Source organism: Tauraco erythrolophus, chromosome 21, assembly GCF_009769465.1.
Source record: "Tauraco erythrolophus isolate bTauEry1 chromosome 21, bTauEry1.pri, whole genome shotgun sequence".
Lineage (NCBI taxonomy): Eukaryota > Metazoa > Chordata > Aves > Musophagiformes > Musophagidae > Tauraco > Tauraco erythrolophus.
The window spans coordinates 5970844-5986772 of record NC_141485.1 but is presented as its reverse complement, the minus strand read 5'-3'; the positions used below and the strand labels follow the sequence as shown (position 1 = coordinate 5986772).

The 15929-nt window shown below is 45.0% G+C and overlaps 2 protein-coding genes across 3 annotated transcripts in view; one reads left to right on the top strand and one right to left on the bottom strand.

The window, feature by feature from the left end:
- Positions 1-397: 397 nt before the first annotated feature.
- SMYD4 (SET and MYND domain containing 4) lies at positions 398-6253 on the bottom strand. Of its 2 annotated transcripts, none has more exons than XM_086624559.1 (10): positions 6123-6253; positions 5881-6028; positions 5672-5761; positions 4037-5189; positions 3547-3729; positions 3077-3246; positions 2432-2564; positions 1884-2000; positions 1397-1520; positions 398-694 (listed from the first exon to the last, which is right to left on the bottom strand). In XM_086624559.1, the coding sequence occupies exons 1-10, from the start codon at positions 6251-6253 to the stop codon at positions 544-546; spliced, it is 2400 nt and encodes a 799-aa protein (XP_086480685.1). In that variant the 3' UTR covers positions 398-543. The 2 variants fall into 2 exon arrangements, with proteins under 2 accessions (XP_086480685.1, XP_086480684.1); XM_086624558.1 differs by having other exon boundaries at positions 3080-3246.
- Positions 6254-6431: 178 nt separating this feature from the next.
- Positions 6432-15929, top strand: part of RPA1 (replication protein A1) — a 28238-nt gene continuing 18740 nt past the window's right edge. The window contains exons 1-8 of the mRNA XM_086624532.1: positions 6432-6503; positions 6836-6883; positions 7135-7213; positions 7758-7866; positions 8694-8782; positions 13361-13447; positions 14557-14689; positions 15652-15754. Of these exons, the coding sequence (XP_086480658.1) occupies positions 6471-6503; positions 6836-6883; positions 7135-7213; positions 7758-7866; positions 8694-8782; positions 13361-13447; positions 14557-14689; positions 15652-15754 (681 nt within the window). The 5' untranslated portion in view covers positions 6432-6470. The remainder of the gene's footprint in view (positions 6504-6835; positions 6884-7134; positions 7214-7757; positions 7867-8693; positions 8783-13360; positions 13448-14556; positions 14690-15651; positions 15755-15929) is intronic.

Here is a 15929-nt window from a genome sequence, read left to right as displayed (position 1 = left end):
TCACTATCCTGTCTTCCAACATGACGCCAGTTGTTTATACTGAATCCCTCATCACTGACGGGTCTGCGCCGGTAGCCCTCCAAGTTCTGCAGTGCACCCTCCTATAGCTTGTAAGTTTGCATTTCCCAGGCTGCTGCCTCACTCATTCCAACCATTTATGTTTCACACTAGCAAGAAGAAAAGTGCTTCGCAGCATTAGAAATAAAAGGCAGCGTGTTCTGGATGACTGCATGTTCACAACCATCAGGGTACCACACACGGGAGATTCACATCTCTAGAAACAGACACACACAACCATCTCAAACGTTTGCTTCAAACCCACATGCAGAAATCACACAACAGCGTCTATTCCCACCATACCACACACAGACCCTTCATGTTAGAATTGGTCATTTTATTTACAACAGTCTCACTAAAGAACATTTCAGATTTCATTCAAGTTGTTGTTACACAAGATTTTCCAGCTTGTACTACATGACTACCTTACCACATGAAACTTAGCTTTGATGAAAGATCACATTGCAGCTTCCTTTGACAGGGAAATTAAGTCCTCTGAAGGATGCTTCTGGGAAGCTCTAACAGACAGGTCTTCATCTCTTGTAGTTCCTGTATCTGAGTACTCTGAGGACCACAATGTACCGACAAAATCTCCTCTGCTCTTTGAATCGTGCTCAGAGCTTCAGAAACTGCAAATCTGAAATAGGAAGAGAATAAGAACAGAGAATATGAACCACTTAACTCAGTTCCTTGATTTACACAACCTTTAACCCCTCCAAACAAAAAGCTAAATCTGTTAATGGGTATAGATCCTGCCCTCCACTGCCTTTCAGCACCAGGCAAATAGCGTGCAAAGGGAAGATGGGAGGGGAAAAAGGTGAAGAGATGGACAAAAACTTAAAACATTATCTTTGAGTATAGGCACCTGCTACTTCCTCACTGCAGCTCCCACTAAAATTAATTCGGTTAAAGGGAGGTGTTGTGAGAAGATGTTCAGAAGCAGTCAGGGGATTTGCTTTCCAAAAGAGAGTCGAAATAGAGCAGGGGGATTTTATTTCCTCCTTTGAAAAGATGTCAGCGACATTATACAACTGAGGTATGAACAGCAAGGGTGACTAGTTGTCAAAATAAAACAATAGGACAGGGAAGAAATGGAGCCACGGAGTAGAACAGACAGGCAGAAAACTGAGAAAGAGGTCACAGAGAGTCAGCTGGTATAAGTGAACCCCAATGGGGTTAACGAACTTGCACTTGAGTAACGGCCAACTTTGGCACCTGTGTCAGACTGCCCAGGGTCCTGCGAGACACTCTGCAAGGTGCCAAGGACCACCTGCCATGATGTTGTGCCAGACACACAGGAGTGGTGCAGGGAAGGGACAGAGAATGAAAGCAAATTTACCCATTGAAGAGAATTTGTGCCAGCTTGAGAAGTTCATGACCCATTTCTACGCTTGATGGCCCGTGATGCATTTCCACAATCTCAATACTCCTCTCCAGGTGCCTGGCTGCATCCCGCCACTTCCCTGATGGAAAAAAAGTACCAACTCAAATGAAAAAAATGAGTCATGAATAAATGCTTTCTAGCGCTACTGCCACTCAGAAAATTTGACAGCATTATGCAGAATGAGATGAACTATATCCACAGCATTCCTGGGAGGCTGCTGACCTCAGAACCAGGACAGGGAATCTAGAAGAATGTGAGATCACATTATTGTTCACTGGCTGCTGGGAACGCAGTTTTGGCTAAAGCAGTCTTTGTGAGAGCCCTGCTGTCAAAACTAGAGAAATACAGCAGGAGGAAAGTGAAAGGGCTATTCAGGGAAAAGGCTAGTCATGTTAAATTCAAAGTTCATATAACTAAAGATAATGAGAAGACAATGCCATACCAAGAGTAGCATAGACCTGTGCCAGATGATCCTCCATCTCTCCCATCAGCAAATGCTCTGGAGACAAGAAGTTTCCAGCATCCATCTTACACTTCAGGAGCACTTTGATAGCTTGATCTAAGAAAGAGGGTATGAAATTCATCCTACTGGCCCGCCTCCAGCTTTCCATGATCCACAAATTAAAATCAGTCCAATCTCATCTCTGCATCTTACACAGCTAGACTTGGATTTCATCAGGATTCAACATTGACTTCATCTGCGACCCGGCTTACTCTAATATGGTGTTGTCCAGACTCGCTCCAGGAAAGCGAGCCCAGGAATGCGTAACTCCAATGTTACCTTGAGTTCTTCTAGTTACTATGGAACAACGTGTGACTTAGATTAACACCCGGATCAGGGGTATAAAAAACCTAAAGCTCCAGTCCGCAGGGACACCAGCCCGCATGCCAGAAGACCCCAACTGCACGAGCAACAGTGCCATCTCATGGCTTGAACTCCCGACGTGTGCTCATTAGCTGCTGACCTCAAAGCAGAAAGCTGAGCCTTACCAGCCTTCCTGTCCCTTAGCAGCTCCAATGCTTTCTTCATTTGTTGCTGAAGGTCCCGTAAACGGCGTGACAGGCTCTCTCTGCTCACTGAGATTGCACAAGCTTCATTTGAACAACAAAGCATGTCTTCCCCCTGTGGAAATCATCCCTGTGATGGTTCCTGCTCAAGTTCAACTCAGAGCTTACTTTCCGTCTCTGTTTTCTCTGTGCTGTGTTGCAGAGATGCTAGTTTCTCAGTTGCAATCGTTAAACAAAGTAACTTACTTGTAAATAGCTATTAGCTTATTCGATTTCATGAGAAACTTCCAGGAATAGCTATGACTATGTGAGCTATAGATTAGGCCAAAGGAGGGTCATGGGGTACACAACTAATACTCACACAAAATACATACTTGCCCTCATCTAACCCACACTACACGTGGTTTTTATTTACACCTGTAAACTGCAGAGAGTGTGACTCTCTCTAAGACTGACATACAAGAACATTACAAGCAAGCTGCTAACAACAGTGAGATACTGCCTTGACTTTACAGGGGCTTTTGCCTTCTGAGCAGAACTCACAGACTGAGATCTTTAACTCTTGACATTCCCAGAGACCCAAACGTTACACATCTCAGTAAGTTGCAATCATACCTATGGAAGAACTACCTGCATTGAAGCCTGGCAGCTAGGACAGCAGAATGAGTTTCTCACAGACACCACGCTCTTGACATCAGACTCTAACTCATCGAGGCATGCCTGACAGCGACACTCAAAGAAATACTGACTGAGAAGCTGTTGTCTCTCAGCAACCCGCATTCTACATCGGTGAGGCCCTGCAAAGGGATGGCAAGGGTAGAAATCGCTAAACAGGCATAGTTCTCAACATCAAACGAAACCTATCTTTGTTATAATTGAGACTTGATATATCATCTTTTGGAGAGGACAGAACTGGAGACCGAAAATGTAACAGTGGGCTCAGGAGATCTTGCATTGATATCTTTTATCAAGGCTTACACATAAACAAAGACTCTAGCAACATTATACTGGGAATTATGATATTAATAGCAATCAGTTAGCACGCCACGTAGATGTGAAAGGATGTCTCTGCCTCGAGACAGAGACTTAATACTTACCATAGCAGTGGAAAATCTCTTGGCCGCTTGGGATTGCCTGCGATGCCCTGACAGTGGCAGCTGTCCCACTAAATGACACGCTGGTATTGGGACAGCACGAATGGTTCAGAAGGCTGAGGACAGGAAAGAAGGCAGTTGCCAGGCGCACAGGCTTCTTATTTACAACAGCACCATCTCCGGATTCTAAGGACAGAGGAAAAACAGAGTAGGTTGAGAATGAATCCTCACTAACCCACGCAACTTATGCAACAGGCACTGTGACCAATTGCAGATAGCAGTAGAAAGGTTTCCGGTAAATTGCTGCATTAAATAACAGCTAAATACCCTCTACGTGTGCACCAAAGAACAGATCAGCATGGCACAGGCCATTAAATTTTAAGTAAATTGTTCCCATCTGCAATGGCAGCTTTTTACAACTGATAATTCAATCTCTTCACACAAGCTAGATGAGCAAGGACAACAGAAAATGGCTCAAAAGTTTTTATCTTACCCGACTCCTGCATTACAGTGATCGCTTGTGCATTACACTGCAGCTGCAACACATGCCTCAGCATTGCTTCTGCCATAATCTTCAGCTCTGGAGACAATTCACTCGATGTTTTTTCACATGTCTTCGGTTCAGACCACTTCTCAGATGATTCCTGATGCAAAACAGCAGCCTCTAGGCCTGCTTCTTGGAGTTGTTTGCATATAGCTACTACACTCAGCACACAAAGGAACTTATGTTCAGGGCTATGCTTCTCAGCATGTGGCAAAAGGTTGAACACAGCTTGGTAAGAACTCTGGTACTGACCGTTGTCATTACAACCAGGGATACCTCTAGCACCAGCTCTTGTCTCTGGTGCCTCTCTGAGACGTTTGTATCTTGCCTCAGGGTTACAAATGTCCTTGTCACCATCGTGAGACCATTCCACCAGCCTGCTAACCTCTGCAAATCCCGCCAGGAGAACAGTCCTTAAGGCAACGTGGCAGAAGACCCCTAATGTGAGAAGCAGCGCTCCCAGGGAGCACTCTGTCCTGTGGTACTGCTCCCATGCCACATCTGCACAGTTCTGGCTGCAGTACTTCGCGTAACTGCACCCACGGCAAGGCACTGAGGCCAAGAGCTGCCTCAGACAACGGTGACAATAAAGATCTGCATTAGTGACTCGAGTATCCCACAGCGTTTCACTGCTGTCCTGCAGAAAGCAGCTCTCCCCTGGGCAGAGCACACTTACAAACGCCTCCTCTTTCAACAGGCTCTGTCCTGGCAGGATGTCCTGGGAGGCCACCAAGTGACGTCCTCTCTCTATATCAAAATCTAAGCTCAAAGATGAAGATGCGCCTGAAATACTGTCATTCTCTTCCCAGATCTCAGAATTTCTTTGAACGTTTTCACGTGCTTCTCGTGCAGGCTCTGGGCAACTCTCTTTCTCATGGATTTTAATCTTCAGTTGACCTAACTTTTTCAGTAATGTTTGGTGTGCAGGACTAGTCATGATCCCATCCATGGCAACTTTATTCTCCGCCACACTGAGGGCGTCTGCTGCATCCTGTAACCTCCCCAAACACAGCAGACATTCAGCTTTCCGCAGCAAGACCTTGGGCAGCAGCCTGTCTGGATAGCCATGACTTTCAGCCCTGGCAATATCTTCCAAACAAACCTGGAAACAAGGACAAAGCCTTTTAAATGTACTTGAAAACCAGCTGAGACTCAGGCACTTCCATTCCATTTAAGATGCAGAATATTTTAATAAGACTACGTTAATCAGCACATTCTACGCACACAGCCAATCTGCCGGGCAAATAAAGCCTCCCGACATAGAACAAGAAGGAAAGTTGGAACCCTTCCGAAAGTTTAAGTACGGACAAGATGCTTTAGGCACAGCTCCGGAAGCACACCTGACCCGCAGCCTCTTGTTCCAACGACCAAATACCGGCTACCGCGGGGTTTGCAGAAGTGCCCACCGGCGCCCCGAGCGCAAACGCTGTGCGGTAACACCTCGGATGCTGCTGGGCTCGTCCTTGCCCCAATCCCCCCGCCTCAGGCCACCCTCTGGGTGCGCAGCCTTGCTTGGGGGCACCCGGGAGCTCGGAGGGGAAACCGGGCTGCCGTGGGTCCCCCGCTGTCCCCCTCCCCGCTCACCTCGAAGCGCCCGAGGTGGAAGAGGGCGGCGGAGCGGTTGGCGAAGCAGACGGACACCTCGGGGCTGCCGGAGAGCTCGTGGGACGCCGCCTGCGAAGAACGGAGAGCTGCTGCTCGGGGCCGGGGGAGTCGCGGGAGCCTCTCGGCAGGGGCTGCGGGACCCCTCTCCCCGGGGATGCCCTCATGGGGGCCGCCCCCGCCCAACCCACCTGCGAGTAGAGCCTCACGGCGGCACCGTATTGGCGGCGGCCGAACAGCCGGTTTCCCTCCTCCCGGTAGAAGCGCGCGGCCTCCGGCTCCTTGCCCGCGCGCGCCCGGCGGCACAACCGCCGCAGAGTCGCCGCCTCCGCCTCGGGCCTGCGGGACACGGTGGTTGGGTCGGGGCGGGGCCGTTCCGCTCCGCGCCCCGCTCCGCCCCGCCCCGCCCCGCCCCGCCCCGCCCGCCGCTCACCGGAGGAGGCCGCAGCCCAGGCGAAGCGCCTCGTGCAGCGACGCCGCCGCCAACCGCTCCTGCAGCGCTGGCTCCAGCGCGGCCCAGCGCCGGGCGGCACACAGCCGCCACTCCTCCGCCGGCAGCGCCATCACCCACGCCCCGATGGCGGCGCCCAGCAGCACCGGCGCTTGCGCGCCAGGGAGCGCTTCCGCCGTACGGCACCCGGCAGCCAATAGGAGCGCTGTGCTGCCGCCGGCCGGGCCACGCGCGGCGGTGACGTGAGGGCGCGCCGGAAGAAGGAGGCACGGCTGCGGGCGGCGGGAGGATTTGGCGGCAACGGCGGAGCGCGGCGGGGGAGGCAGCACCATGAGCGTGCAGCTGAGCGAGGGCGCCATCGCGGTGAGGGGCCTGCGCCGGCGGCCCCGCGGGATTGGGGGGGCCTGGCGTGGGCTCGGCTCCGGGCGGCGTGGGGGGGGGGAAGGCCGGGCCCAGGGAGGAGGGAGCTGGACACCAGGTGTGCGCGGGCCTGCGGGGAGACACCGGGCCCGGAAGGCAGGGGGGGCCCTGGCCGAGTCCAGTGGTGACAGCCATTCCCGTGTCTGTGCCGCTCCGCGGCAGTTCTCTCGCAGCTGTGGGTTGTGAAGCGTTCCTGAGTGAGGTGGTGGTGGTGGTGGTGGTGGCGGCACCGACACCTTTCTGAGGGTCTCTTTTTCTTTTTCCCTTTTCCCAAGGCCATAATGCAGGGGGAGTACGTCTCCAAGCCCGTGCTGCAAGTCATCGTGAGTACTGTGTTACCGCGTGTGCCAGGCGGTGGGTCAGGGACTGCGTGCATGTCCACGCGGGCTCCTGAGCGCAGCCAACAAGGCTGATGTGCTTTTAATTTTGTTTTATCTGACTTGGGCTGTGCTGTTCATATCAGTGCTCAAAAAAAGAAGAGTGGAATATATAGGTCAGTTGCTAATGATGTCACTTTAGGTTTTCGAAGAGTTTCTGAACAAATGAGAACTCACAATCTGGTGTTTCCATATAGAATACACGGGCTATTGCTACAGGAAATGGGCCACCGCGTTACCGGGTGTTGATGAGCGATGGGGTTAACACACTTTCCTGTAAGTATGACAAGCTGTAGTGAGATTTTTGTAAGTTTGGACATACCAGTGATGCTAAAGTTTCCAGTCTAGGTGCAAAACAGTGAAACGAGTATTCAAGGTGAACGTGACTTATATGGGGACCACAGACTCTGAAGTGTGCAACTGCCTTTTAACACTTGAACAAAATCCTTCTGTTCTGGAACTTTCTGTGTGAACTTTAAGCAATTAACTCGCTATAGGGTATAATGAAAATATAGAAACCTACACGTTTCTGTAACAATGATTTTAAAGTAATTTAGCTTAATCTTTCTCTGACTTCTCTGATATATGATCATTCTAGCTATCACTGCACTCTGAAGTTTGAGGAATAAATACAGTATAGCTTATGCTCAGTTTTGGTGACTCATTAGCAGTTACACTGTTTTCTGTGTGTTAACTAACTGAGGAAGTTGTAGATCTAACGGAACACTAGCCTGGCTGGAAAAGTTGGGGCCAGCTATGGCAGCCCCATTTAAAGCTGGCACATGTTAACTGTTTCAATGTTTTTCTTCTGTTTCTGCAGCATTCATGTTGGCAACACAGCTGAACTCTCTGGTGGAAGAGGAACGCTTATCAGCCCAATGCATTTGCCAGGTTAACAGATTCATTGTCAACAGCCTGAAAGATGGAAGGTACATGTATTTCTTAAAGTACAGTTCTACAGTGAGGCAGCTGCACTAGTGGGGGCTCTGTCTGTCGTGACTAAGCAGAGGCCAAACGCTTCTGATTGAGATTATCTGAAAATACTCAGTGTTTAGGGTGAAGGAGGGAAAGAACACAGCACAAGCAATAGCAGAAATAAATTACAGAATGTGACTGCAGTGGGTTCAGACTTGTCTAATACAGAGATTGAGTAATGTAGAGTTTCCACTTGGAATACTCAAAATTGTACAGAGCTTCATTAAAATTCACTTAAGATTATCTGCTGTGGAAAAGAAACAGTGAAGATTTCTTGTTACTTAGGTGTTGTGGAATCTGGTCTGTCTTTTATGAAAATTTGAGGGAAGGGAGGTGGGATACTGCAAAATGAGCAGGGATCTGAGTAAAGGAATTATAGAAAAACTATGTATGTGTCTAGAAGAATGTGAACTGAGGTTCTATGTCTTTTTATTCAGTGTTTTTGTGGAAGGAACATAACCCCTTTTGAGGCAGGGAACATATTCTTGTAGAATCTGGCACGGTTTTGATACTTTTAAAACATGACGTCGTTTCAAGCTATTTTGTGTGCCTATTCGGCCTGTTACTGGCTGTGATTGATGAAATGTGATACTGTTTAAAGCCTACTTGTACCTCATGAGAGGGTTAAGTTGGCAGTGGAGAGCTTTTGTCTTCCAGATCCCTCTTCCAAACAATCAGTCCCTAATGGTTGTTTCTCTTATCTGCTGAAAACTATGTTCAGAGTCTGATAGGCTTGCAGAGGGAGTGAAAGTCTTTATTGCTGTCTATTCTATATTTGTAGGAGAGTGGTTATCCTGATGGATGTCAATGTTCTGAAAACTGCTGATAAGGTTGGTGGGAATATTGGCAATCCGGTGCCATACAATGAAGGTGAGTGTCCTCTGTAAACAAATACCTTTCTGACCAGACTGTCTGTTAGGATAGCTTTTCAGCTGTTTCTTTCACTTAGAAAGAAGCAGTCAGACATGTTCAGCTTTCTTATGCCTCAAACAGTGATATCCAGCTCTTGAAAATCCTTTCTGCTTGTGTAATACAAAATGGCTTTTGTTCATATTTTAATAAACTTTACATCATGGCTGAAGCTTCATCTCTGCGTGGTATGGGGAAGAATCTATACCTGATGATAACATTGACAGGTTTTTATTATAGGTTAGTGGTCTCTACCTAGAGTTCCAGTAAGTATGTGGAAGCTGTTCTGTGTCTCTTCATAATGAGTAACCAAATAGATGAGTATTTCTTGTGTCTGGAAAGAAAACAGCAGGAGGAAGATGTAATAATGATCTGTAAAACTATAAGATGGCATCAAGTGGATGAATAGGGAATGATGACTCTCCCCTTTCTTTTCTACATTCACTTGATGCTCTTTAGTGCTCACATTGTCAGGTAGGGGTGTTAAAACAAAGGCTGTACCACACAGTTAAATTGTGGAACTCGTCGAGGTAGGTGCCAAAAACTGGCACAGGTTCAGAAAGCAATTAGATGTGAAAGAAAAATCCATTAAAGGCTGTTAAACATAACAATACATCCTCTGCATGAATGTTAGGTTCAGGAAGCATTAAAACTTAGATTGCTCGAAGTACATGGATGAGAGACTGGTATGAAAACACGACCAGCATACAGAGGTTCCACCCTGCCCTCTGAGAAACCGTGATGTGCTGGGTGGGCCTTAATCTGACCCGCCATCGATCTTTTGGTTTTATTATGTTGCATAAGTAACTGTGTTCTTCGTTTTCATGTGCTGAGCTTACAGTTCTCAGGCAAAGTTTTTTTTTTTTAATTATTTTTTTTTTCCCTGCTGAGATGTTCAAAAGTTTGTTCATTCCTTCCAGTTCTGATCTTTAAAAAAAGAGAGAGGATAATAAACACTTAAAGAAAATATTTGAACAGCTCTGTCATTGACATCTATACAGATAATGGCTGAAACTTCATAGCAAATAGCTCTGGTGGAAGTGAATTAATATATTTTTATTACTAAGGGACCACGCATTAGTGGCAACAATTTTCTGTAGGATAGTTTGGACAAACAGTGGTGGTAGGTACACTGCTGTTCTGGTTAAAAATCTACTTTACTATTCGAAGTAGAAACAAGACTTTGTTGCAAAGGCAGAGACATCTTTCTTCATTAACTTTTCTTTTTCCTAGGGAATTAGAGGGGCGTTTGTTAAATGAGCCTAAAGAATCCTTTGTTCCTTAGATAGTTACTTAGCTAATTGCTGTTTAAAAAATGTGTTGACATCTCAGATTTTATAGTTTAATCCCACAGTTGCTGTAGAGACCAAGATTTTCAGAATAGCTATTGAGCAGACTGTTTTGTGTCTTCCTCCCATTTCCCTTGCTTGTGTTATACAAGAGCTTGTGAACGATAGTGTTTCTCAGTTTGTCATATTGTTGCTTAGAAACGACTGGGAACGTGATATTTTACAGAACTGAGCTGCAAATATACCTTTAAGAGTATAAATTATTGTAGAATTGCTGTGACTTTGAAAGTTACGTTCTTTATTTGGGCTTACAAAAGTACTCAGCAATGAAGTTTTCAAGTCTAAATGCTTTTGGAGATGTTACAGGTTTGGGATGACAGTTAAGTGTGGTCTTGCATTAGATGGTTAAGACATGTCAAATTTGATGTGATGTGTATTTCATTTTAACACTGATGTCATTCTGCAGGCTTCATACCCTTCTATTTGATGTTAAATAAGGTTTCAGTTACAGAAGGTGGTAACAGTTTAGGTTAGGTATGCTTAACCCTGCCTTTCTGCTCTGCAGGGCTGCCTGATTTGTCATCAAGGCCTTGATAAAATGGCAGAGGTGTGTTTCAACTTGCAGATTCTTCAAGTTCCAGTATATATTGAGAGATTGTCTTTTTGAGGAACACTCAGCTAATGCAGAATGAGTATCTAAGAGCACTTTGTGGTTTTCACAGGAAAAAAGTTCAGGTATTTTAAAAAGAATGTTGACTCTTGGTCAGCGTTGGTGCTCTTGGGCTTCCTTGAAATACAGATCTCAAGTTGCTAGACCTAGGATTATGGAATATTCTTTCCTAGGCTGTAATACCACAGGAGGACCCGGGGAGTGAGAAGCTGGCTTTTGGCCACTTCACACTTGAGCAGTAGGAGGTTAATCTGCCTAACAAGGAAGCTGGAGACACAATCTTCTTAATACATATCATAAAAACTTTTCAGGCAGCATTTCATAATAGTATTGAAAATTAAGATTGAGCAGTTTAGTACTTGTTGAAAACTAGATGGTAATGTTATTACTGTCATTAATCTCACTCAAATTACTCTGATGCTGGACTTTCTTCTTACTATGACAATTACTTGCTACTTATGCTTAACTTCTGTCATTAATCTTTCAGTGTTGGAGTGTTTGTGTACTTGCACATTCACTTGAACTCTTTATTCTTGCCCTTCCCACTATTGTGATTTGGTGTGTGTTCTTTCAAAGTGCATTTTCTTTCCACTTCCTCCTCCCCTCATGCTGCTGCTCGGTTCTGGAACAGGTCTGTCACCATGGCACTGTAGGAGTACTTCTTGGTAACAAATAATTGGAAACACAGGACTGCTGTTACATTAGGGTGGGCTGCATGGCTAGTTTTGGCCGAAGGTCTTGGGTTCCACTAATCCCCTATATATAGCAAAAATGTGATCAGATATTTCAAATGTTTTTTCAGCTTCTGCTAATAAAAAGTAACAGTAAAAACCAGGCAGAGGAGTCATTTTTCTGAGCACCTTAAGTGATCTATAGGCCACCAGCCACCAAAAATCATAGTTTAGGAGTCTCTAGACTCTACAAGTGAGAAAATTGGAGAGATATTTCTGCTACTTCTGTGTTTGAACACATGCACAGACGTGTTAATATATTAATCTGTTGAGAAACACCAGGCTGTGGGTAGGCAACCATTAAAATGTGATTTTGTGTTTAATAATACACAAGTGTCCTAATGTATGTGATGGTCTTTTGTTTGGTTTTTGGTAAGAGGGTTTTAATTAAAAAATCCTAAGAAAAAAAAACGTTTGGAACGAAAGTAGCAAGGAAGTCTCTTGCTGTTGTAGATGCACGTTCCTGTTCTTGAATATTCTCTCTCTGTCCAGACATATTTTAATGTGTTTTCTTTGTTTGTTTTTCCTTCATCCCTTACACAAAATGGGGTTGGGGTGTAGAGCACTGACCCTGACTGAGTCCTCCGAGTACCCAAGGCAGAGCCAGGGTGAAATCTGGCTTCTCCATCTAGCGGAGTCCGCAGTAAATACACATCGCTGTTTGACGTCACTCTGTTGCTAGGGAGACCGCTGTCACCAGTTCACCGATGTGACTCTACTGCGGCAAGTTAGAGGAGCAGATCGGTTTGTGTGCAAGGACCTTGTTTTGGATTAGAAATAACCGGAGGGTTACCTCTGTAGACTGCACAACATCAGGCGGCACTACATCAGGGTCTCCTTGTGTTGCTTCCGCTCCTTTTCCTTACTTCTGTGCCATCCTTTCTTGCCGTTCTGTTCTGGGGTTCCCTGCGTTTGTTCCCTGTGATGCTTATGGGCTCAGTCTGACCTTTTCCGCTTTCTCTGTCTTCTTCCTCGCGCTCCAGATCAGGGAGCCTTTGCCTGCTCAGGCCTGGGACTTCCTGCAGACCAATGGCTTAAGAATTTGTTGCATCTAAAAAGATGAAAACGTTGGATGTTTTTCTCATCTGCAGGCAGAACACGATAGGACAATTATTCTGTAAAGGAATTTGAACTGTAGATTAGTCTTCTAATGTACTGTTTCTCTAGATATGCCATTCTGGTCTCTCTTGTAATTTATCATCACTATAAGGCAAGTAAAAGTCCTGGAATCTTACAAAAAAATCAAAAAAGCATGATACGTACTTACTATGGCATCACTTTGCTCCCTATGCAATGTACTGCTGTGTCCCAAGAGGGACCCTGGTGAATGCTGAAATGACGACTCCATCAGCCCCACATCAAATATCTTTGTATTTCAGAAATAAAATATAGCAGGTGTTTTCTTTTGTCTTGTGTTAACTTCAGGTTTGACTTTACCTGGTGGGTTTTTGCCCCTTTCTGAGTTTTAAGAGGGAATTCTCCTACAGTTTTTATCTTAGCTGTTAGGTAGTTGCAGAAACTACCTGTCAGAGCAATAGAGGCCTATAAAAGCTGAGAAGTTGTCAAGATTACTTCAGTGCTGTCCTCTTAAATAACTGTCAACCCTGAATTCTTTCGAAGTAGAAAGCAGTTGCTTGAGGAAAGAGATCTGACTGAAATTCCTCCATGGTGATATTGTTCAACAGAGAGCTTGCTGCTGCTGTGTCTTAACACCTGAATTTTAGCGTGTGTTCTCTGTGCTTTAAATTATTTTTTTCACACAAGTTCTATTTCCTAAAAAGACTTAAGGGTGGTTTTAATTACTGTGCTCCCTACTGTACGACGTGGTTTCTTTCCATTTGATTACCAGGGCAAGGGCAGCAACGTTCTTCAGCTCCAGCAACAAACCCAGCACCCAGCAAACCACAGCAACAAAATGACAATTTGTCAGCAGCAGGTAAGAGTAATCCTGAGCAGGAATTCTTGTTTCCAGTGCAAAATTAGAGCTTAAATTTAAGAGATCCCTCTATAATGGTGTTGCACAAGAAACACTCCATTAAAGGCTAACCTGTAGCTTGACAAGGTGAATTCTCAAGAGACTACTGTAAGCTTGGGGTTAATAATAAATTTTTTAAAAGGGGGGAAAAAAAAAAAAATCTATCTCCCTTCCCTCCTCTTCTCCAAGGGGAAAAAGAAAAAAAGGAAACAACTTTGAAGCAGTGTAAACTGAACATCTAGTCTGATGCAATTTTACATTCTTGAAGCAGTGCTCTGTGGGTACCTACGTAGGCTGCAGTTTGGAGCTGGCCAACAGGTGTGTTACTGATGCTGAGATGTTGAGGCCAAATAGTTTAGGTGGCACGAGACTGAAATTATTTGATAGTACATCTGTAAATGCAGGTTTTTGATCAAGACTTTAAATAATGAGGTACTGAAAAAGGCAGTCAATTTAAATGTCAGCCTGTAGACTTTTTTTTAAGCAAAAAAGAAAGCTGTCAGCCCTAACTCTTGGTACTTCTTTAACCTGTCTATATTCTTTACCCCTGCATTTGAAAAGTATTTTGAAATGTTGACGCTTGCTTATTGCAGCAGAAAACAAGCTCTTCCTGTACTTAAAGCTGATCATAAGTTCCCTTGGTTGTCCCCCCCAAAATGGTGTAGATCTAAAGCTTGATGTGCCATGTTTTGGAGAGCTTGCTGCTAACTAGCTGTTTCCCACTTAGACTGCGTTGAAGTGGTTGACTCTGGACACATCTCCACTACCAGTGTCAGTGCTCTAAAGGTCTGAATGTGTCTGTCTTCTGTGGCTGTTTGCAGCCTAGAAAATACTTATGACCAAGAGCAGAAGTGATTGAACAAACTTGCAGCCACTCTGTGGTGCCCACGTGGCACAGTGAGTGGAGCTTTAAGTGCCCACCCAGTGCTAAGTGTAACTTTGCCTTCTATGCAGCTCCCCACAGCGCGGTGGGAGAACTTCTGCCTGACCTTGCAGCGTGAGTTGGGTTTAACCTGGCTTTTGTCTGCAAGGCTGGAATTCTTTATGCTTTGTTGTGGTTTTTTTGGAAGGTCCTGCTGCTCCGAAGTACCATGCTCCCTCAAACCAGTTTGGGAAAGCGAGCGCTCCCAGCTCAGTGAAGACACCAGGGGGATCGCAGGCCAAAGTAGTGCCGATTACCAGCTTGAACCCGTACCAATCTAAGTGAGTTCTCGTGGTTTGCCAGGTTATTACTCAAGGTCACGGGCATGGAGGAACAATAGCTGCTTTTTGCTCTCTCGTGTATGAATCTCCATTAAATCATTCTTAGAGTGCTTTTGAGTTTATTGGTTAACTTCAAATAAACAGAACCAACATTAACAACAAAACCATCCCCAAAAAAACAAGCAAAAATCCCTCCACAAAAACAGCTGTACAGGTTTTGGTTTGGTTTTTGTTTCTCATTTGTGGTTTTTGGGTTTGTTTATTTTTAGGGGGGTGGAGGTTTGGGAGTTTTTGTGCCTTTTTTTTTTTTTTTAATTTCATCAACACTCTGACAATCTGAGATTTGCCTTTGCATTGTCTTGGTGAAGTTACCCTGCTGAGCTTCATAGGCTTTTAATATTTTAGTTGAAAATCAATTGACTTCTCTTTTTTTTTCTGAAAGCAACCTTCTTTTTGGTAACTTAATGACAAAACAGCTCAGTAAGCTATTCACTTCGGCTACTGTTCTCTTGAAAAGCATGAGGATGTAATTATTTCGTGAATGACATTTTTAAGTTATGCAAACTGATTTGATTACCCAAGTTAAATGTGAATCCTATAATTGAGCTCTTGAGTTCTAGCATGGCTTTTCAGAACAGGCTGTATGAGAAATGTACCCTAGAAGAGTGAAAGATTTGAGGTCTGCTTCTCTGCAGAAGGATTGTTCGCTACTATTATCATACTAGATGCTTTATGGCTGGCTTTGTTGCTTTCTCTACAACTTTCTGCCGTTTAATGGTGTAGGCCATTAAAATAGAAAGCAGCAGAAAAGCAGGTAGAGTTGCTGAGGTGCAGTGGAAAGATTCTGGCTTTTAATAGTGACATTCCAGTTCCAGAGGTTTGTCGATTCAATCTCTTCTTTTAAAAAAAAAAAACCACCAAAAAAACCCACAACAGAACAGTGATCTCTTGCACGATTTCAGGTGGACCATTTGTGCTCGTGTTACCCAAAAAGGCCAGATCCGCACGTGGAGCAACTCCCGCGGTGAAGGAAAGCTCTTTTCTATAGAGCTAGTTGATGAAAGCGTAAGTGTCATACGTTGAGAAAAAGATAATGTATGCCAGATGCTGATGAACCCTTCATAAAGACAGAATAGAGGAAATAAAGTGTATTATAGGAAATGTTTTTTTTATTACAACTGAAGCTTGTGTTCTTGTATTCATTAAATTGAGCATCAACGACTCAGTTTTTATCCAGAAT

What these genes read in the sequence shown, in the direction of transcription:
- SMYD4 (XM_086624559.1), bottom strand. Translation starts at nt 6,253, where the DNA reads ATGGCGCTGCCGGCGGAGGAGTGGCGGCTGTGTGCCGCCCGGCGCTGG. An exon ending in CTGGGCTGCGGCCTCCTCCG is followed by an intron (nt 6,029 to 6,122) that starts GTGAGCGGCGGG and finishes CGTGTCCCGCAG; the next exon opens with GCCCGAGGCGGAGGCGGCGA. An exon ending in ACAGGTCTATGCTACTCTTG is followed by an intron (nt 1,521 to 1,883) that starts GTATGGCATTGT and finishes TTTTTCCATCAG; the next exon opens with GGAAGTGGCGGGATGCAGCC.